A 21,857-nucleotide genomic window follows, 5' to 3' on the forward strand; every position below is an offset into this window, starting at 1 on the left:
GTGACATCAAGCTTCTGTAATTAGCAGCAGCTGATTCGCAACCACAACGCTGCAGCTCAAGTAACTCTAAGCATATGTACTCTGAGATGGTGGTTAGAAAAGTTGGACTTCGGCCTAAGCTGAGTTCTAGGAGAGTCGTATGCTTTGAAAAGAAAGCTAAATTTGGGTGTTTGTAAGCCTAAGCTTAGACTTGTAAGAATTTCACTCACGATTTACACTTGGCTCTGCAACAGCCTTACAATATCTCCCAAAATTATATAATTTATAATAATATTTATATATATATAATCATCGGTTTACAATTTATTGCATTAACAAACTGGAACATCTAGTGGAACGGTTAGAATTTCCGGTACCGCTTTTGAATAAAAATAGGGTTAATTATCAGTTTACCAATGGTTATTAATAAGGTTGTAAACACAGTTTTAACACATTGATATAAAGAGCAACAGTGATCTGTTGTTTGCCACATAGCAAACAAATTCATCTATAACAGGGGTCACTAAGAGGTGGACCACAGACCCAGATGCTGTCCTGTCCTGATCTGGACCTATAACGGATAAACTATTGCGTGTTAATTTTAACTAGTGTAACTTTTCTAACCATTACGGTACAGGCTTAGTCGTCCTGGAAACCAACAGACGAATAGCATGCCTTGTACATATCACATGTGACACTACCCAGCCAATCAGATTTGTTCATTATGATAAGCGCTGTGACTCCATTGAAAGAAACACACAGGGCAGACCTCCAGACCTCGCTGTTCTGGGGCCAACAAAAATAGTGCTAAAAGCTCTTTTGGACACTTTATTTTTCAATATAAAATGTTGATATAACTACTACACTACAAGATCATAACTTACCTGTTAGGGAGGTAAATTGTTAGGGGAAGTAAACTGAAGTTAGGTAAGTCCTGGATCACAAACCACTGCTCAGTGCAGATGGGCTTTCAACACTGCAAGCTGAAATCTGACATTGGGCAGTGTGGCCTTAAGGTCACGTTCAGCTGCTCCAGATGAGGGGTTTCTACAAACTCTGCACATATAATGTATGCGTAAGAATCTGGCCCTTGGTGGTCTAACCCTTACGAGGTGAATATGCCACTGGGTTCTCCTAAACAAAACTGTGTTTTAAACACTGCTGTGTGTGTTTCTGGCACATAAAAATAACTGGCTGTGACGCTCTAATGGTCTCATTACAGCTGGGAATGTGGAGGAAACACCGTGGCGGTGTGGGGTCTTCTCACAAAGGTGGATCCCCCCTCCTGCTTCATGGGGAAATGCCTCTTGGCTATGGGGAAGCCTTGTAAAGCAGGATCCGGGGGATACTCGCTGTTTATTTGAGTTACGGGTGGAAAAACGCAGAGGAAGTCACCTACGTCAGCCTTGAACGTGAGAGTTTCCATTCGTGACATGTGTTTACCTGAATAAACAACTATAAATGGTGTTATTTTGGGCAAAGTGAGACAACCTGAGTGCTGTTTTTAATTTTTTTTTTTTTTTAGCTGCTGAGGTTCTCACAGCATGAAGTGTGTAGATACACTTTATGATTTGTGCGTTCAAGTATGTAAAGAAACACTAGGTAAGATTTGGCATTTCTTCTCTTAGGTTCCCCTGCGTTGTCCTGAAAACAAGTGGGAGGTGAGGGGGTGGTTTCCTACCCTCCTCCAAAAGTTACATAGTGCAGTTTCTGCAGTGTTGTTCCTGTATTTGCAACAATAGTGGCTGTATTCTCCTTATTACAGCTCAGTGAAGCTACACAAAGACTCTGAAGCTTTTATTTTATGGTTAAAATACTACCTACTGTGTCTTTAATATGTACCAATAGTAGGGTGATCGCAGTATTAGAGACTGAAATAAAAAAGAATGCTCTGGAACAACTGCACAAGCTAAATATTATCATAACGAATGCTACCCAGTCAAAGGGAGCATGTAGCTCACAGGATTTTGGCTGTGGGGCAGTAGAACCACATTCTCTGAAATTACAGGGCTCCTTCCAATACCTTGGGGTTGAGCTAGAGTGGCATTAATGATTCAGAACTAATCAGTCAACAACAGTACCTGACCTTGCTAATGTTTTTATTTTATTTTATTATTTATTCGCACAATGATTTAACATCTAGTATCTTGGACAGTACTACAATCCCCACTGTTTAAAACTGTATGAATATGAGTCTGACATGTTTGTTTCTCTCTGAATTGATAACATGTAAATCCTCCCAAATGTGTTTTATTCCTGAAACTAACCCGAGGTTGGTTTTAAAGCTTCCAGCGCCAATGAAATGTGACATTGGAGCAATGGTGCCATCTAGTGGAACTCTGTGTAATTAAACAGCCCCCTTAATGGATCTCATTGCAAATAACCTATCACCAGACCAAAAAGTCTGGATCTTCTAACCTGGGGTGGCACGGTGACAGCAGGTAGAGTCGCAGTCACACTCCAGGGACCTGGGGGTTGTGTGTTCAAGTCCTGCTCTGGGTGACTGTCTGTGAGGAGTTTGTTGTGTTCTCCCCGTGTCCGCGTGGGTTTCTTCCAGGTGCTCCGGTTTCTTCCAACAGTCCAAAAACACACATTGGTAGGTGGATTGGTGACTCAAAGGGGTCCAGAGTGTGTGTTGCCCTGTGAAGGACTGGCACCCCCTCCAGGGTGTATTCCTGCCTTGCGCCCAATGATTCCATGTAGGCTCCGGTTCCACCACAACCCTGATGTTCTAACCTTAAGCTAATGTCCGGTGGACTGAAGATCCACAAACAGGTCAGGGCTGCAAAGAACTACTTAGAGAACACGTGTACCACTGTACACAAAGCACAACAACGCCTGTCATTTTTATAGAGACATGAGCTTAGTCTTGTATTAGTGGGAAAAATGGCTCTGAGGTGTTGACAGATGACCTGAGAGTGGACAGAGTTTCTTGTTAAGTCTGCACTCGTTTTTACTCAGTTATTCCGAGTGAATTCACTGTTAAGGATTGTGGTGACATCTGGTGGTCGTTGCTATAATATCTGATTAATCTACTATAAGTAAAGGCCCATGGAATAGCTTATTTTAAGCAAAATATGGCATATTGGTAAAACATTTCAGTAAAAACTCGTTTATTCCTTCATCAGTAAGGACCCTGAGATCCTGGAGCTGTATGGCAGTGACACCTCCAAGGACTGACATATTTCATGTTAAGAATGAAATAAAAACTACCTGTGACGTGGAAATCCTTTCCTTCATTGCTGTTAACTTAATATGATTTTGCTACACAATCTCTGCCATTAAAAATCTACAGTATTTTGCCCACTAGCTTACTTCTTAATGTCTTTTGTCGACTGACCTGTGCTCACTAAGAACAGTCAAAACACAAGTTATCCTTAAAAGAAATGAACAAAGAGTTGACAAATCTGGGTTAACATACACTCCTCAGGTAATGATATGGAATAGGGACTGAGGTTGTTCGGCTAACTGCAGTAAAAGAGGAAGTCCTGTGACAGTAGAAGTGTGTGTTGTCAGATGAGATTCAGCTGATTAAATAAAAATGTTGCAAACTCTCTGATGATATAACTCATCATAGACCACTTGGGAGATTTTATTATTCTTGGGATTGGGTTTTACACAGAGGGCAAAATATCAGAGCTATGCTTATAAATAGCCTCAGAAAATCGCAATATATTTCAGATTATCATTCTTTCATCCATTCACCTTGATCATGGTTATGTTGGGTCCAGGAATCACTTGGTGCGAGGCAGTATCACAACATGGACAAGGCTCCAACCCCACATAAGGCATTAAACACTCTCTCAGACATTCACACACTCAGAAGCAAGGATAATGTCAGAAACTAACATTTGTGGACAATATCACAGCCCATCCATCTACCAGTGTGTGTTTTTGGACTGTGGGAGGGAACTTGAACACCTGGAGGAAACCCACACAGACACAGGGAGAACACATAAAATTCCAGTGTGACCTGAGTACGGAATCAAACCCTGGATCCCAGGACCCTATAACCCTGGAGCTGTGTAGCTACCTGTGTCACACTGCCATACCACTGCAGAGTGTTATAATTTAATTCATAGAAGGTTAAACTGAATTATTTTAGTATAAATTGGTCTAATTAAAACCATAAAATGACAAGGCAATCAATCAATGGATTATTGCAGGAGATAGGAGTTCAGGAGCACAACCACAGCTCGTATAATATGTGTAGAAAAGCAATGGCAGTAGAATCAGATGTTTTGGAGAAGCTAGCATAAATGTTAGCTTAGGTTTATCGTGTCTAATGAGAAATGTTGGCTAGAGAAATGTAATGATTGTGTTCATAGATTTGTGTGCATATTTGGTCCTAATATAAACCTTTAACTGGCTCAGAGCCTTTACATAGTTAAAGGTATTGTTTACGATTTAAAAAAAATGTTTGTAGATGAATAAAAAAACAAACTGGTTTCTCATGGCAAAGGCATCTTTTTAGACAACGTAAAGAACTCCAAACATTTAAAAGCACAAACCAAAATAAGGGTATTGCTCTAATACTGCTTCATGTGTGGGTAATATTCCACATACCATTCCACCTTAAACGACGCGGACCTTAAAGGTGCGTTTCCCCACAATCGAAGACGTTCCCTTTAAATGATTCTTATTAAAAGACCGCAGAAAAAGCAACGGTTAATTTATGAAGTGTCAAAACAACTTGGTGTTAACTGAAATATTTAAAATAATATATCTGTTTACTACTTTAGATCTCCAGAGTCAATCATTGAGAAAGATAAAATATGATAGAAATATAAATTGCAGCATGATGACATGGATGGCAGCCACAAGAGCATTAGTGAGACCTAGTTGGGTGATTAATTCTGGATAACAAACACCACTCCAACTCATCCTCAATATTGATTAGAGTGCCATCAATCCAGAGAATACCAATGCTCCATTCCATGGCTCCACAGCTCATGCAGGGGGTCTTTATACTTGATATTAAGCGTATCTTGATTTTAGGCTCATGAACGGCTGTTCTAGAGTGCCCTATTCTACTAGCCAAAAAACACATGGACACAGTGATGAACCCTTTTTACTAAGAATATTGCTGAATCACTCTTTGACCTAAAATAATATTTCAAATGAGAGTGTCAGCCCTGTTCCAGTCAGCTTGGCGTCAAAGGTTTTCCCACTGTTGCCACATAACCAATGTCCCTTCACACTACTCTGACACTTTCACTTCCCACTGAGCAGCTGCTTCATACAACCTCATGTTTCTGTTGTTTTTATTACGTTTGTACATTTTATTATTATCTTCATCTTACCTTGTACTTGTGCAGTAAAATGTGAAAGTCAGGTAGTGGTTGTTAAGAGGTAGTCTGTCAAATCCATATGTAAGTAACAAGAAGAAGCTGAGGACAGCAAACAGGATGCTAAGTTCTATTAATACCTCTATAGAGCATGCTAAAGAATGACTTGCACATTTTGAGAGAAGTACAGTGACAGGGAAACTGTGGACTTTTGGCCCTGCGTAATTTAACATGAGAAGTGAGCTTCTGATGAAACAATGTGCAGCATGGAAAAATACAATAAACAAATATGTACGGAGCCCTGCTCCGACTGCTGCTAATTCTCAAGCAAAACAGCACTTTCATCTTATTTTCAGTATTTTCATCTCACCTTCACTAAAGTTTGATCCCCTGGACCTGCAGGAAAAATTGGGGTTGGGGGCAGGGAGTGAAAGAACTGCACATTCTCCTCCTTCAACACTCATGGCAGAAGTGCCCTTGATCAAGGCACCTAACCAGCAAATGCTCCCCTGACACCAACATGAATGCCTGCCACTCTAGTTGTGTGTGTTTACTGTTTGTAATCATTAGTGTGCACATGTGTTTTCACAGCAACAGATGGGTTTAAAGTCACTGTTTAATATTATTGTGCCGCTGTGCAATGAAATTCATGATTAATTCTTTTCACATGTAAGTGCTGTTGTGATCTGCAATTATGTGAGTGTCTGAGTTAACTGCTGAACCAAATTACTCAAAATCTACTGCAGTTTTTTGTAACAGGGCTCTAATTAATCATTTTAGACTCAATGTCTCACTAGCAGCACTCTGTGATATGGTCTTTATCTGCCTCCAGAGGCAGATCTGCCTCCAATATGAATATATTCAGGATGCAGCTTGGATCAGTAAGTGCTTAGCCTATTATAGATTATGTGCCCCACTTTAAAGTGAGATTACACTGATACGGCCTTTGGGAATGGTTATTAATTGTGTTATTCTGATCAGAAACACTTTAAAATTTCATAATAATTCCTTAGCAGGAAGGAGATGATACACTCAGCGAAATAACCGAAAGGCCGCAGTGACATGAGGGTAGCACCCCAATCATTGTTAAGTAACAATCTTTGCCGGACCGCCTACCGGGCCGGCCTAGAATAGGCATTTTCGCTTACTGACTGACTGACAACTTGCTCCTAATGATGAAACGCGCATAGGAAATGTTAGTTCAGCCATATTTCACAGAGACAACTGAAAGTAGCACTATGACACGTCAGTTGAGCCATATTACACATTCCAGTTGTAAAATAAATTTGGATCCTTTCAGTGCATTTCCACCGACATAAACTGGTTCAAAAACCAGGACAATTGGTTCCCAGCTGGAACCAAAGAACAGTAGGTTCTTCTGTGCAATCTATGATTAATAGGAAATTAGACAGGAACGCGCTCCGTTTGTGTGTGTTTCTGGGGCTGTGTTTGTTGCGAAACCATGCGCATTTGCCAGAGCCTCTGCTTGGCATTGGTTAGTTCACAAGCTCAGCAAGACGGCTCAGAACTCAGCAACATTTACACATGTATTATATCTCACAGAGAGATGAGGACTGGCTAATTTGTCTTATTTCACATGAGTTGCCTGAAATATCGTAAAGGGTAGTGGTGGGGAGTCATTTTGTGGCAAAACCTCATATAGCTGCACACAGACACATTAAACTTAACCTATATTAACCAGTTAAATTGAATAAATAAGTAATTGTAAATCTTAAAATCAACAAAATGTTCTTGGTCTTTGTTCTTTGGTGGTAGATCATTTACTATTTATTTTTAAATAAAATGAACAAGAAAAACACTCATGCCAGTGTTGTATATTAAGAATTATACTTTGTTATCCTTTTTTCATTTCTATATTTATTAGTCCTGCCCTTTATATTTTTCTGTACAATATAATCACATATACCTTCCTATGATGAGGGTATGTTTTGTGGGCTTTCCTGTTTTTCACATGCCAGAAACACCACTATGACAATGGCTATATGGCTAACGGTGGTCCGGCAAAACTAGGCTATAGATATTTGAGCTGCTACAGTATTTGGAGAAGGGAATTTTAGCTTTATTTCATCTAAGGAACAACTTCTTTAGGTTACTCTACACACTTCTTAATATAAAGGAAACCAATTTTTCTACAATTAACAGATGCTCAAAGAGACCTTCCATTTCAGGGCTGGCATAATAAGCCTTAATAACCAGTATATATGGAAAGAAATGGCGATGAATGCATCTCAAACTGATGAAAAAAAAAAGCTTCATGAAAGAGAGCAACGTCCTTAACAAGGTATTTCCTGAAAAGAAGTGCACATAAGTTCCTGGTGTGTGTGTGTGTCTGTGTCCGTGTGTTTGCACACACTGGACAAATTTTATCAGTGGCAGCTATACATACATCCAAACACACAGCTCTCAGGATACAAAGATGCCATCTGAGCACTCTGCACTTAGTAAGTAGACACTCCATAAATTCTCTTTTTGGTTTTTCATAATTCTCAGCTGATTGTTTGCTGTTGACCCAGATGTTCTTAAAAAAAGTGCTTTCGGTGGGAATGTTGCAACAGTTTATTTTGATAATTTTCTATAATTGGCTTCCAGATGCTTACACGTTTTTACAAACTGATTTACAGTGGGGTGAGACAGGTTTGGCGTTGGACTAAAGATTTAGACAAAAGTTTATGTTAGGATTAGATTTTCTATATCTATTAGATATTCATGTGCTTAGACATTCAAAAACTATGAAACTAAATCATCTACAGAGATATAATCTGAGTAAACATGTGAATTGTCAAAATATATATCTGAATGTAGAATATTTAAATTCATGCAACACACAAAAATGTAAGAATTTAAGTACATTTGAAATGTCATATTTTGAGGGTATCATCTTAAAAGTGCTATTAAACAATTGCATTTGTAGGCTTTTAATCTGAATGTTTTCTACTGAATGATGTTTTCTAAAAGCATACTTAACAGATTTTATTGGCTGAATCTATTTAATTGTTAATAATTTAAAATGTGTATGTTAACAGCAGTAATGGTTTGCTATAATGTAGTGTTTCAGGAAACTCAGTATGACATTTATTATAAATAAATAAATTTTTTCCTTTGATTGAGCTTAATCTGATCATAACAACAACCAAAGCATGACCAAGCTGCTTGTAAAGCTGGCAGAGTTTGCATTGCTTCACAATTTCCCATACAAATTTAAACAGCAAGCAAGAACAATCCAACTGAAAACAAAACACTAATCACAGGAGGATCTAGATTTTTTCTGAAGTGCTGTACAAAGAAGCATAACAACACAATGCAGGAACTAAAAAGTGTAAAGTGAGTGTAATCAATGCAAATGAAAGCAGAAAACAGTGATTAGTAAATCATTCTTATTATGAGTAAGAATGTGTCAAAATTTGGCACTTTGACAAAATATTACCACACATTACAATACATTTGGCACTTTGTACATTACAGTCAAATGGCAATATATAGCCCAGTCCCAAAGTCTACAGTTTGGAAACATCAATAAAATGCATGATTGGTTCAAAAACCTATACATTTCGGACAGACTTTTGTGATCTGCAGACTCTACAGGTGCCTGACCAGATTGTGTTTTTGAATAAACTAATCTGCTACTCTACAGCGGCCCAGACTCAGATTATAAACAGAAGAAATCGCAGTAACAAGTTCATGATCACATTCTAATAAATTTCTCTCCACCGTGTTGGTCAGACATGACTGGTCAATACACAACACTGTCCCATTGGTGCTCAGCCTACACCTTTTCAGATCACACCAAAGGACAGAGTAAGGATGCACGGAGTGTTTGGAGCATATTTGGATCTGAAAAATGTTCAGAAATGGGAATTTAACCAGGGGTATTCAAACATGTTCATATGTTTATACATGTACAGCTCAATGTATTGTTATTTGATGTAATGGAAAATTGCTTTGATCAAATTAAAGCAAAATATGCCTTGGGCATGATTCCTCTTGCTGTATCATCTGTAAAGCTGAAACATAATAAAAACCAAAATTTTAAAGTGTCATTAAGCTGAAGAACAACAGCTCCCCCTAAATATTTGAGATATAGCACCACGTTACACCTCACAACCATGAAAGAGTGAGTATTTATGAGAGTGACTGATTATATCTGTGAGTGAATGAGTATGTATTTGAGTGGGTGAGTCCCATGAGGTGTGTTGCATCTAAAAACAATAATACCATTTGATGAAATGCAGTGTGTAACACTGCTGTCTGCTGATCTCCTTCTCTTTCAGAGAATCATCATCAGTCTGGAGACACTGAGCCAGCGTCCCCCCAGTATGGCACCATTCCACCCACCGACACATCTGAAGATGAACCCGAATGCTCCACCTTTGAGGAGAGAGTAGCCATCCCAGCTGGCAGTTCTGAGGTACAGCGGTGTGCAAATGTTAGGGCGCTCAAGTTACATTTCATGGGTTGAGCCTTTACAGAAAACTACAGAAGCCTGCTAAGGACATCCCATAAAAACAAGTAAAAGCATGGGAATTAGATACGTAATCCATGGGAGCAAATTAATCACACCACACCTCTGAGATGGATTAAGTGGAAATGAAGAAGATGAAGATGATGATGACAGTTTTTCAGGATGGGAAGATGCAGGGTGCTGGATGCAAGTGCAAAGATGATTTATTTACTAATAAGATAATATTAGCGCATTATTCCTGGTTGTTGGCATAATGAAAAATGCTAAGAGAGCCAGCATTTGCACAGACCACCATTAGTTTCAGTTGTCCCTTAATATGCAACATTGGCAATTATTTAAAAACATGTGCGGTGGTGTGTTCTCTGTAGAAGAGGAATTTACTTATTCTCATGCGCTGTCTGAAAGGCACACTCGCCACAGAAAGATATTTGTGGTTCAACACTTCCGCATGTAAAAAACAAAGTAGGATCTGATTCATGCTTTCATTTTCACTCAGTAGTTTCTCTGTCCTTTTCCCCATCTCTGGCCCCAGATGAGCAAACCCATGGGAAATATAACACTGTGTGTCCTGTTACAACGGCTTTGACGTTCTCTGAAATTGACATTAAATGCTGGATGATTGCTAGGGACATTTGATAGCTTTCAGACAGAAGAACATTAGTGAAGTCAGGTAGTGATGTTGGATGATGAGTTCTGCTCCAGCTCATTCCAATGGTTCTGGATGGTACACGACCCTCTACAGTTTTACTGCTACACAGCCCAATGTTGGAGAGCTCTGTAGTGACCCCCAGCCGAATAATGGTCAAACTCGATAACTGATGATTCATAGATTTCCGTTAACTTCAGAATTCATCGTAAGAGCTAAATTAAACAAAGAGAGTTCACAATTAGTGTGTACAGAAATAATACATAATACAACAGCATGTTTCAGTATAAAACAACTCAGTTCACATTCTCCTAAGTGAGAAACACATAAATCCAGGTCCACACAAATGCCCTTAAGTATTTCAAATGGAGACAAAAGAGAAAATTAGCTTATTATATGAAGAACCTTGTACTCTGAATAAACCATAAATAAAATTATCTTGTTCGCCATTCAGCTAGGTGCTATTTTTGCAGTTTTTTGGAGAGCCAGCAGCCTTTTGTCCACTACCAGCTTTTCCTTTTCGCGGGCAGCAACATGATTGATTAGAGCAGCAGCGTAAGTGGTGAAGCAGCCCCTTACCAAAATAAGAGTCTTTATTTTTTACATGAATACCCAAAGAAAAAAAAAGAACTGAGATAATTTAGGAACTTAAACAGAAATAGGTTTTTGATGATCCTTTACAAGCTCTAGTGGGGGGGTGGACGACTACTGACGTGCGGACTGACCAATTAAATGTTTACAGAGAAGGTTATCGACCAATAACGGTAGCTCTACAGTCAGACCGTCCAATCAGAAGAGTTTAGGCTACTTCACCACGCCCCCTTCTCACTCAAGCGAACCAATCGGAGTAGGGGAGGGCGGGACTAGTTTGTGAACGAAACGCTTCTCGAAGTTCTATGTAAGCTCTAGAAAAACAACATCCCGGACGTTTGTGAAACTCCGCCCGGACATTTTTTTTAAGTCTAAACACCAGGACATGTCCGGGTAAAAGAGGACGTCTGGTCACCCTAGTGACCCTTACAATCAAGTGTAGCCTCTGCTCCAGAGCATACCATTTCATTTCATTTTTTTCTGTGGATATCGAATATCTGTGTCCAAAATGGGTGCCAACAGAAAGCTAGAATTAAAAAAAATCTCTCTTTCTCTCTCTCTCTCTCTCCAGATATTTAGCTTTCGCAAGTTATGGGCCTTCACAGGACCTGGATTCCTCATGAGCATTGCTTTTTTGGATCCAGGGAACATAGAGTCTGACCTAGAGTCTGGAGCTATAGCTGGGTTTCAGGTGTGTTTTTTCACATGGTATTTTGAATTTGTTTTTACTGCATCTTGCATTACTGTGCTGAACCCATCACACGGTCAGTATAAAGACAGAAACAAAGTCTGAAGCAGAATCATTGGTGAAAATGACTAATTTGTTATTTTATTCTCTTGGTTTCCTTTCTGTACTAGCTCCTGTGGGTTCTCCTGCTGTCCACTGTCATCGGCCTGTTACTGCAGAGGCTGGCTGCTCGTCTCGGTGTCGTCACAGGGATGCACTTGGCGGAAGTCTGCAAAAGAGAATACCCACGTGTGAGTGACCCATTACTTGTACATAACAAAGTGCACAAAGCATTAAAGTTGAATTCCACCCATACTGAAAAAAGCCCCAGGCCACTAGAGGGAGACACAGAGCTGCCAGAGAGTAATCAGCACCTGTCTATCCTTTAAAAGCCAAGTTCACCATAGTCTTGTGCTCGGTCCAGTTCTGGCTCAAGACTGGCCAGTAATGTTTGGTAGAATATTTACTCTCAGGTCTCCCCTTCTTTTGGTATTCTTTCTGGAAAAAAAAACCCCTTTGAATTTACTCTTCATTGTTTTTTGTTCCCGTCCCAAGACATTTTTGCCTACACCTTCGTGCTGGGAAAAGATATTTTAAATAAAGAAATAAATCAATAAATCAAAAGGAACCTTTGTTTGCTCTTTGAGTCTTTGTATCCCCTTTTTTTATCTTCTTTTGTGTTCCTCACACTCACTCTGTTTAGTTCTGTGCTTGGGATCCTCCATTGTTCTCTGAGTGGTGGCTTACCCAGTGCTGTTACATAATTGCATATGTAATTAAGTCATTAACATGTAAACAGTTATTCAGAACGTTCATTCATTCATTCACTCGTTATCAGTAACTGCTTATCCAGTTCAGGGCCACGGTGGGTCCGGAGCCTACCCGGAATCACCGGGCACAAGACAGGAACACACCCTGGAGGGGGCGCCAGTCCTTCACAGGCCCACACACACACACACTCAAACCTACGGACACTTTTGAGCCGCCAATCCACCTACCAATGTGTGTTTTTGGACTGTGGGAGGAATCCGCAGCACCCAGAGGAAACCCACGCAGACACAGGGAGAACACTATTCAGAGGATTTTTATATGAAATTTTGGTAAAACATTATAGTACAGCCTGCATTTTAAAGTGTACTTACCCAGCATTTACAGTGTGCTCATCAGAATAAGGGCTCTTCTCTGGCTTTTAAACACGTGTTCCAGAGAAACCTATAACAAACAGACAAAATATTTCTCATGTAAAAAAGAGCAAAGATGGCTGTATTTATAGACAGTATTTACATGTATCATTTTCATATTCCTTTTCTGCCACCAGGTGCCTCGTTATATCCTCTGGTTGATGATAGAATTGGCCATCATTGGTTCGGACATGCAGGAGGTCATTGGTACTGCCATCGCTTTCAATCTGCTGTCTGCTGGAAGGTAGCACAGCTTTTCTCAGTGTTACTGAGTATGAGCTGAGGAACAGTTCAGTAATTCATTCCATATTGTTTACAGCTGAGTGTTCTTGCTGTTCTAGACGTGTTGGTTAAAAGCTGTTTTTATTACTAGAATGAATGATCTGACCCAGTGTAATCTTCTTTCTCTCAGAATCCCTGTGTGGGGAGGAGTGATCATAACTGTTGGGGACACTCTTGTTTTCCTTTTCTGTGACAAGTGGGGTGGGTCTGTCTAAGTGAAATTTAATGCACAAAGTTATTTTAATGTAGTAACCTACAGTGTGTGTTTAATCTTGTGCATCACTGAACATTAGGACTGAGGAAGCTGGAGGCTTTCTTTGGACTCCTTATCACTGTCATGGCCATCACTTTTGGATATGAGGTAAATATATACAGAATGTAGGGACTTTGCATTAGATTCTGCTGTTTCAAATTACACATTAGGACATTTGTTATCTGTGTTTAATGTCATTTAAAGGGACTTCTATTAGCCGTTGATTCAACGTTGAAATAACGTAATGACTGCCGTCTAATCAACGTTCTCTTAAGGTTGAAAATGAAAGTTGAAAAGACGTCCAAACACAGACATTGAAAAGACGACTATTAGACGTATTTTGGACGTCCACTGACGTTATTGATTGGTCACCACTTAACTAAATTATTAAGATGGATTTTGGACGTCCATTGACGTTTAAAATATGTCCTTGACGAACAGACTACTTTTAGACCTATTTTGAACGTCCAGGGACGTTCCTTGTTTACTGGGCATAATTTCTGACTAAATTTGTTTAGTAATTTATTTCTTAATGATCATCTGCTTTCATTTGAATATAAATGAAAATAAAAATATAATCTGTTTTTTTTTTCTTTATTTTTTTAATTTATATATTTATTTATTTATTTATTTATTTATTTGATAATGGAGAAAGGAAGGATAATAATTGTACTTATTTTGCCCCTTCTACAAGTATGATGTGAAGTCATTTATTCCCGGTTACACTGGTATTAATATAGGACATCATTAATAGTGATGATATTGTAATATTTTCTGATGCAGGTCTATGTGCTTTTTTACAGTATGTGGTTGTGGCTCCGGATCAGGCACAGGTCGTGAAGGGTATGTTAATTCCATATTGTCGCGACTGTGGGTCAGCACAGCTGGAGCAAGCTATTGGAATAGTGGGTGCTGTAATAATGCCTCATAACATCTACCTGCATTCAGCCCTGGTTAAGGTATAAGACCATGTGCCGCACTGAAATTTGTCAATGAGTGTATTCCCTACAGTACCATTAACATTACTGATTCTAATTAGTGTATTAAAAGCAAGCAAAACAAGTATCTTCCATTTATCTGCAGTATTTTACTGGCCACATTGAGATAGCAAGTTAAGCCACTGTGATAAATATGTTACAGCTTTTGTCAAGTTTTGCATTCGCTGTATATAAATTGGTTCATTCATCCATCCATCCACCCATTCATTCATTCATTCAGTAACGACTGCGCCCTGAATGAAAGGCAGGAAAACACCCGAGACTCATTCACACACCACTGCAGACTATTTCACAGAGCCAGTCCACCTATCAACACGTTTTGTGGAGGAAACCCATGCAGTCACTGGGAAAACACACCAAACTCCTCACACAGGGTCAGGATCAAACTCTGCACCCTGGCACTATGAGGCAGCACTTCATTTTTTTCTTAGTTCTGACATGCTGTCTATCACTTACTGTGTCTTGAAGGAGTCCACAAAGGCAGATTTAAGTCCGTGTGAATTAAAACAACAGTTAAAGATTGATTAATCTTGCTGTCTCATTGTGCTGTCTAAGGGTTTCAGTTTAATTCTTTCTCTTATTTGAAACAGTGTTTAAACATTTAAGAACATGAGCATTAAGCTGTTTTAAAAGAGCTTATGTTAAGCAAAAAAAAACTGTGGTAATTATAGTAACATAAATTTCCCCTTCTCTCAAATATAAATAATTTTTATGTAAAATATTCATATTTGTTGTGAAATATATCCTGAGGTCTGAAGCTGTTGGCTTCTCACTTCCTGCAGTCACGGGAGATAGATCGAAACAATAAGGAGGAGGTAAAAGAGGCCAACAAGTACTTCTTCATTGAGGCCAGTATCGCACTCTTCGTCTCCTTCCTCATCAATGTTTTTGTGGTGGCTGTCTTTGCGGAGGCTTTCTATGGAAAGACAAACATGCAAGTTGTACGTATTGCACGATCCATACCCTTTAACCGTGTGATTGAGGAGACTGCAGTTTTTCATCTTCCACTTTCAAAACCCACATTAATGATGACTTGTTGATTTGTAGCACCAACAATGCAACCAGTCTGGAAGTCCAAACGCAGACATCTTCCCTTATGACAACCAAACGTTAGAGGTCGACATCTACAAAGGGGTATGTTAGAAAAAGTACTACTATTAATATTTAATGAGTTCCAGTATCCACTGACCATACAGGAGCACTTTATAGTTCTACAATTACAGACTGTAGTCCACCTTTCTCATCCCCATTTAACCCTGTTCTGCAATGGTCAGGACCCCCACAGGCCATCACAGAGGAGGTATGATTTGGCTAGTGGGTCGTTCTCAGTGCTGCAGTGACACTGACGTGATGGTGGTGAGTTAGTGTGTGTTGTCTTGGTACGAGTGGATCAGACACAGCAGTGTGGTTCAGTGTTTTTTAATGTGGTTTGGTCTTGTGTTTTGTTATTCACATGCTCTTTTTCCCTGCTTGTGTTCCATAGCCACGCCCCACATCTGGCATCAGGCCATCATGTGACTGAGCTCACAGTTGTTTCCCATTTTGTCTGATTATTTAAGCTCTGTGTTTTCAGTCTTAGTGTCCAAAACTGTGCCCTATTCATATAGTGCACTATTTGGGGGTTCCGCCATTTTGTAGGAGTGTCAGAAAACATGGACAAATTTGAGTGCACTCAAACAATCCCAGAATGCACTGCAAAAAGTAGGGTACCACCCATGTACACTAGCAGATATCAGATTATTGTGTCTGATCCAGTACTAGCACAACCTAGAACACTAACACACCACCACCACGTCAGTGTTACTGTAGTGCTGAGAATGATTTATACGGTCTGTGCATCTATAAAATTGACCAGGACATTACAGCCACTATGACCACATGCATCTGTGATGAAAAAGGGCTTTGAATTTAAGGCACATTGCACAGGCTCAATCTGATTTGGCATCTGTAATTTTTACATGAGGCATTTTATATATCCCTCTGCAGGGCGTGGTGCTGGGTTGTTACTTTGGACCTGCAGCACTTTATATCTGGGCTGTTGGAATCTTTGCTGCAGGACAGAGCTCAACCATGACCGGCACATACGCTGGACAGTTTGTGATGGAAGTAAGTGTAGACTTTCCCATTGTGTCTTCTTTCTAGATTTTTTTAAAACATCATACAGTTTCATTAGAAACAAATATGCCTGAACACCTTTCCATTTATCTTCTTCATCTCTATCCTGAAAGGGTTTCATTCAGCTGAACATCTCTCGCTTTGCTCGAGTGCTGCTGACACGTTCGGTTGCTATCATTCCCACTCTCTTGGTGGCCTTCTTCCAGGATTTAAACAGACTCACGGTCATGAATGACTTACTGAATGCACTACAGAGCATACAGGTTGGTCACAACTCACATCATGTGACTGTGGGACGTTTACAGAAAGATTGAATATTATGTTGGTTTAATAATCACTGTACTATGCAAACCAAAGATAAAGAACTCTGCCATATATTCTTTATATAATTCAGCCTTAAGAAGTGCAAGATATTCATTATTTACAAGATATTTTTAAGGGGATGTTGAAAAAACTATCTACATTCATAGGGAGAGAAAAATGCAAATGAAATGTAGTGAAAATAGCAGTTTCCAAAACAGAAAACATACTAAAGGAATGCACTTGTGAATGGTGAATGCACTAAAGAATAAACACTCCTGATATTAGATTTAGTAATTGAAGTCTTTGTTACTTTTCTGTTAAATATGTTCTTCCTGTCCCTTGTTAATCCAGGACTTAATAAAATAAAATAGTTTTTATTTTTTTTGGGTGCTAAAGAAATGACATTTGGTTCCTGATTTCTGTGTCTGCAAACGTAACCTTACTGTTTTTTTCTACTTTTCTTCCTCACAAATAGCTACCATTTGCTTTAATCCCAATTTTGACTTTCACCAGCCTACCATCGATTATGAATGATTTTGCTAATGGGCTGTGAGTATCACCTCCAGAGTTTAATGTAAAACTATGAATCAGAGTTATCATTTAAATTGAACTCAAATTTGTTTAAAACAAATGAAAGTAACTAATGACACTTAAGATAAGGAGCATCATTTTAATGGACTGGAATTACAATTGTAATTATGTCTAATCTGTATTGTTATCCTTAATTGTTACAGATTTTGGAAGATTGGGGGTGCACTGACCACTGTAGCCATCTGTGCTATAAATGTATACTTTGTTGTGGTCTATGTAACTCAGCTCAACATTTTAGCAGTCAACATCATCACTGGTCTCCTCTCCGTTGCCTACTTCTGTTTCATTGTCTATCTGGTGAGATTACATTTTACATTACATTTACCTACATCGTAGCACTCTTTAGCCAACATGCTAATCACTTTATCTGTCGAAGAGCAAGTGGTATCCATAACTGGCCAAGTGAAGTGATTATTTTATTAAGGCTGTAAAGCACAATAAACAATCAGAACTGTAAGTTTACAACATCATCTCCTTTTGATTTTATGCTGAGGTATGGAAGTGTTTGATTGCCCTTGGTGTCTCCTGCCTGGATGTAAGCTGCAGAAGGAACCCAGGACCCGTTCTCGTTGAGGACCAATCAGACTCTGATTCTTAAAGTCTTCTAAAAGGGGAGAACACACTCCTCACAGACAGTCACCTGGAGGAAACCCATGCAGACCCAGGGAGAACACACCACACTCCCCCAGAGGAAACCCACGCAGACACAGGGAGAACACACCAATAGTCACCCGAATAACTCGAGCCCCCAACCTCCAGGTCCCTGGAGCTCTGTGACTGTGACACTACCTGCTGCACCACGTGCCGCCTCTTTGGGATGCTGTGTAAAACTAAAATAGAAACAGAATACGACAATTTGCAAGTCCTTTTCAACCGATATTCAATTGAAAACATTACAAAGACAAGATATTTAAAGTTCAAAAGTTTTTTTGCCAATATTCACTCATTTTTAAGTTGAAGCCTGCAACACATTCCAAAAGAGTTGGGACAGGGGCAACAAAAGACTGTGAAAATTGAGGAATACTCAAAAAACACCTTCCACAGGTGAACAGGTTAATTGGAAACAGGTGAGTTTCATGACTGGGTATAAAGGGAGCATCCCTGAAGGGCTTTTGTCATTGTATGAGAAATGCAAAGTTGAGAGCACTAGAGCACCAGCATCTCAGATCCAAACAATTCCCTGGTAGAAACATCAAAATAATGCAACAGATTATTTGGGAACGCTGGACAGAGAGTGTAATATATAAGTTAATGGGAGCAGCCCTGGCCTAAAGTAAGAGAAGCAAGCTTGGGACAGAAGGGTCAAATGTTTGATCCCTTGACAATTCCAGTGCACTACTGTGGGATTAAAAAAATATATCTATAGACAGAAAATTGTGCATAATCCACAATTGTTTGAAGTAGCCAGTCATGGCCATGAGAAAAAGACTTAACAGTTAGCTATTCAGAAGGCTGAGGAAATTTAAACTGCTGATGAAGATATAATTTAAGGAATTGCAATGTTTCAGCATCACTCTCACTTTTTTTAAAACTTTTTTTATTAAGTAGGTTTTATAGCATTTAACACAAATTAAGTTTAAAAACAAATCATATCAAACAACATCCGTGTTACATAAACTAAATTTTTATTGAGACATAATTAAAGAAACAGAAAACTGAGATAAATATATTCATTCATTCATTCACACTTTTGAGTCGCCAATCCACCTACCAATGTGTGTTTTTGGACTGTGGGAGGAAACCGGAGCACCTGGAGGACACCCACGCGGACACAGGGAGAACACACCAACTCCTCACAGACAGTCACCCGGAGCAGGAATCAAACCCACAACCCCAGGTCCCTGGAGCTGTGTGACTGCGACACTACCTGCTGCGCCACCGTGCCGCCCTGAGATAAATATATATAAATATATAAAAATAAAATCACCTTTTCCCAGAGTAGAAACACTCTAGAGGTTGACTGGATGTTGAGATGTAAAAATAAAAAGGTCACTTAAATAATAAAATGATATAATCTACACACACCACTGCTTTTTCTGAAGTCAGCTTCGTGTACGTTCATTTTCTGACCAAACAATGAAATGCCTACATGTCCTGTCGCAATTTTTATAGAATATTTAGATGAAATGCTGGAAATAAATGGGAATTTAGGACAAAAGCAGCAAATAGAAAATAAAATTACCACTTCATTATTGTATTTGCTAAAATGTTATATCCATGAAAATGTACACATGCTGCCATTGCATGAAAATAACTGCAATATTAATAGTTGTATTAGAAAGAAATAGACCCCATTTTAATTCTGGCTCATTAGTATTATAACCATGAAACTTACACAGGTATTTTATATTGATCCTACATATTTACTGACAAAAACAAATCATATTTGTGTGTACAGAAAGAGTTATGAAGGGGTGCTTTTTAAGGTAACCCACCTGCCTGGAAAGGCACCACCTCTTAATTCTGGCTACATTACTGTTATAACCATTACATTTATACACATACTTTATATTAATCCTACATGTGTACTGAGAAAAACAAACCATATTTGTGTTTACAGAAAGAGTTACGAGGGGGTGCATTCTGGGATATAAATTGGTCTACCATACCACTACACTACCATTTCTCTCTCGAGTCTTTAAACCTAAATAGATTTTTAGAAGGTTTTGTGTGTGAGGTTATAGATATTTCGATGAACACAATTAGTTGTTGAGTTCATTCTTCATCACTGGTTTTATAAGCAGTAAGTGTAAGAGTAGTTTTCAAGTAAGTTGTCCTTTTATATTTGCCACAAATATTTGAGAATCTTTGGCTGACCAATTGGTTGTATGTGTGACTGCTATGTTTATGCAATATCAAACTATAAAAGTTTCCTAGACAACTACAATTGCTCAAATGTCAAACCAACAAATAATAATAATAAAAGTAATATATTAAGAAAAATATAAAATGCTGTGTGTTTTAAAGTAGAAAGAAATAAACACTTCATGTTTATTAAGGAAATGCAGACAATTTGCTTTTGTGTTGTTGATTGTAAACAAAAGCAGGTCTTCCTTGTCAGGATTGTTTCCATGTAAATATATCTCACTTTGTCCTGTCTAAAACTCCAAAATGTTTTGGGAAATTGCTGTCTGTAATACTACTTAAATTAATCGGTTGTTTTTTACACCCCTACTTTTTGAATAAAGTAACAAACATGCCAGAGGACTGAAATGTTAAGCAATTAAAAATGATCCACCAAAATTAAAACACACTAGATTCCCAAAGGACAGTCATGGCAATATCCAGCCTCTGCTTGTTAACTGCCTTCTGGGTGGTTTCCGAATTTATGGCCTCGCCATTTAATGGTTTTATCAGTAGATTGAATTACAAAACGACAAGCTAAATTTGGTTAAAATCATCATTGTAATTCATATTTTGCAAAACAATATGAATAATTTGTAATGCCACAAAGATCTATCACATTAACCTGCTTTTAACTCTGTTTTAATAAGTGAAAGCTGGTAATGATCATATAACACTGACACTGTAATACAAGGTTAAATGAATTGTAAAGTAATTGCTGTAATCCATTATATTTACCTTTAATGCCAAGACACCACAGGATGCATGTGGGAAAGTGCTGCAAGCCCATTTTGAAACATTGCAGCCTTTTTCTACATGAATGCCCTTCAGTATGAAAATGAGACAACATTTCATTTTACATCCATTCATTGTCTCTAAGCGCTTATCCAGTTCAGGGTTGTGGTGGGTCTGTGAGGCAGGGGCACACCCTGGAAGAGATGCCAGTGCATCGCAGGGCAACACAGACTAACAAATTCACTCACACAGTCACACCTAAGGGCATTCCTGAGTCGCCAATCCACTTACCAACGTGTCTTTGGACCGTGGGAGGAAAGCTGGAGCACTTGGAGGAAACCCACGCAGACACGAGGAGAACACACCAAAGGAAATCTTGTAGAGTGTGACGGCCTTGTCACTCCTGTAGAGCAGGAGAAGTGATTTTATAAGCCCAAAACCAGGAGGCCATAGAATACCGAGCGCCTAATAATCAGCAATTAAATGAATTTTTGTTTGAAATAGTTGAGTAAGTTAGTTAAATTAATTAGTTTGTACATGTATTTACTGAATTTTTACAAATTCTTTACAAGCTTTATGAGTTAAATAGGAGAGTCTCTGATAACTCTGTTAGCATCCAATGGTGGTGCACACTGACAATTCCTTCATTCCATTCCATTCAAATCAGTGTGTAGTCATTTGGATCAATCTAAATAGGGGAATCAAAAGTTATGATAATTTGGATAGAAAAAAGAAAGATATTTACATTTGTTTAACAAACAACTACTTACATTTAGTCTTAGTGTTTTTCCCATTCAGTTGGCACTCGTTGCAAAACTGTCAATTAAAGCTATTCGATCTGAAC

The 21,857-nt window shown here is 38.8% G+C and overlaps 1 protein-coding gene across 2 annotated transcripts; it reads left to right on the forward strand.

The window, feature by feature from the left end:
- Positions 1-887: 887 nt before the first annotated feature.
- LOC136687095 (natural resistance-associated macrophage protein 2-like) lies at positions 888-20,571 on the forward strand. Of its 2 annotated transcripts, none has more exons than XM_066661335.1 (15): positions 888-906; positions 9,557-9,693; positions 11,556-11,675; positions 11,843-11,962; positions 13,030-13,136; positions 13,305-13,375; positions 13,468-13,535; positions 14,231-14,386; positions 15,208-15,366; positions 15,473-15,559; positions 16,412-16,531; positions 16,654-16,803; positions 17,319-17,392; positions 17,578-17,731; positions 17,928-20,571. In XM_066661335.1, exons 3-15 carry the CDS (start codon positions 11,604-11,606, stop codon positions 18,030-18,032), a joined length of 1,443 nt encoding a protein of 480 aa, XP_066517432.1. In that variant the 5' UTR covers positions 888-906; positions 9,557-9,693; positions 11,556-11,603; the 3' UTR covers positions 18,033-20,571. The 2 variants fall into 2 exon arrangements, with proteins under 2 accessions (XP_066517432.1, XP_066517431.1); XM_066661334.1 differs by lacking the exon at positions 888-906 and adding an exon at positions 7,630-7,729.
- The last annotated feature ends 1,286 nt before the right edge of the window (positions 20,572-21,857 follow it).

Source organism: Hoplias malabaricus, chromosome 2, assembly GCF_029633855.1.
Source record: "Hoplias malabaricus isolate fHopMal1 chromosome 2, fHopMal1.hap1, whole genome shotgun sequence".
Lineage (NCBI taxonomy): Eukaryota > Metazoa > Chordata > Actinopteri > Characiformes > Erythrinidae > Hoplias > Hoplias malabaricus.

Bases quoted from the DNA above. Each gene is read 5' to 3' on its own strand.
- LOC136687095 (XM_066661334.1), top strand. From the start codon at position 7,705: ATGCCATCTGAGCACTCTGCACTTA. The intron at 13,137-13,304 runs GTAGCACAGCTT...TCTTTCTCTCAG, and splicing joins AATCTGCTGTCTGCTGGAAG to AATCCCTGTGTGGGGAGGAG. The intron at 13,536-14,230 runs GTAAATATATAC...GCTTTTTTACAG, and splicing joins CCATCACTTTTGGATATGAG to TATGTGGTTGTGGCTCCGGA.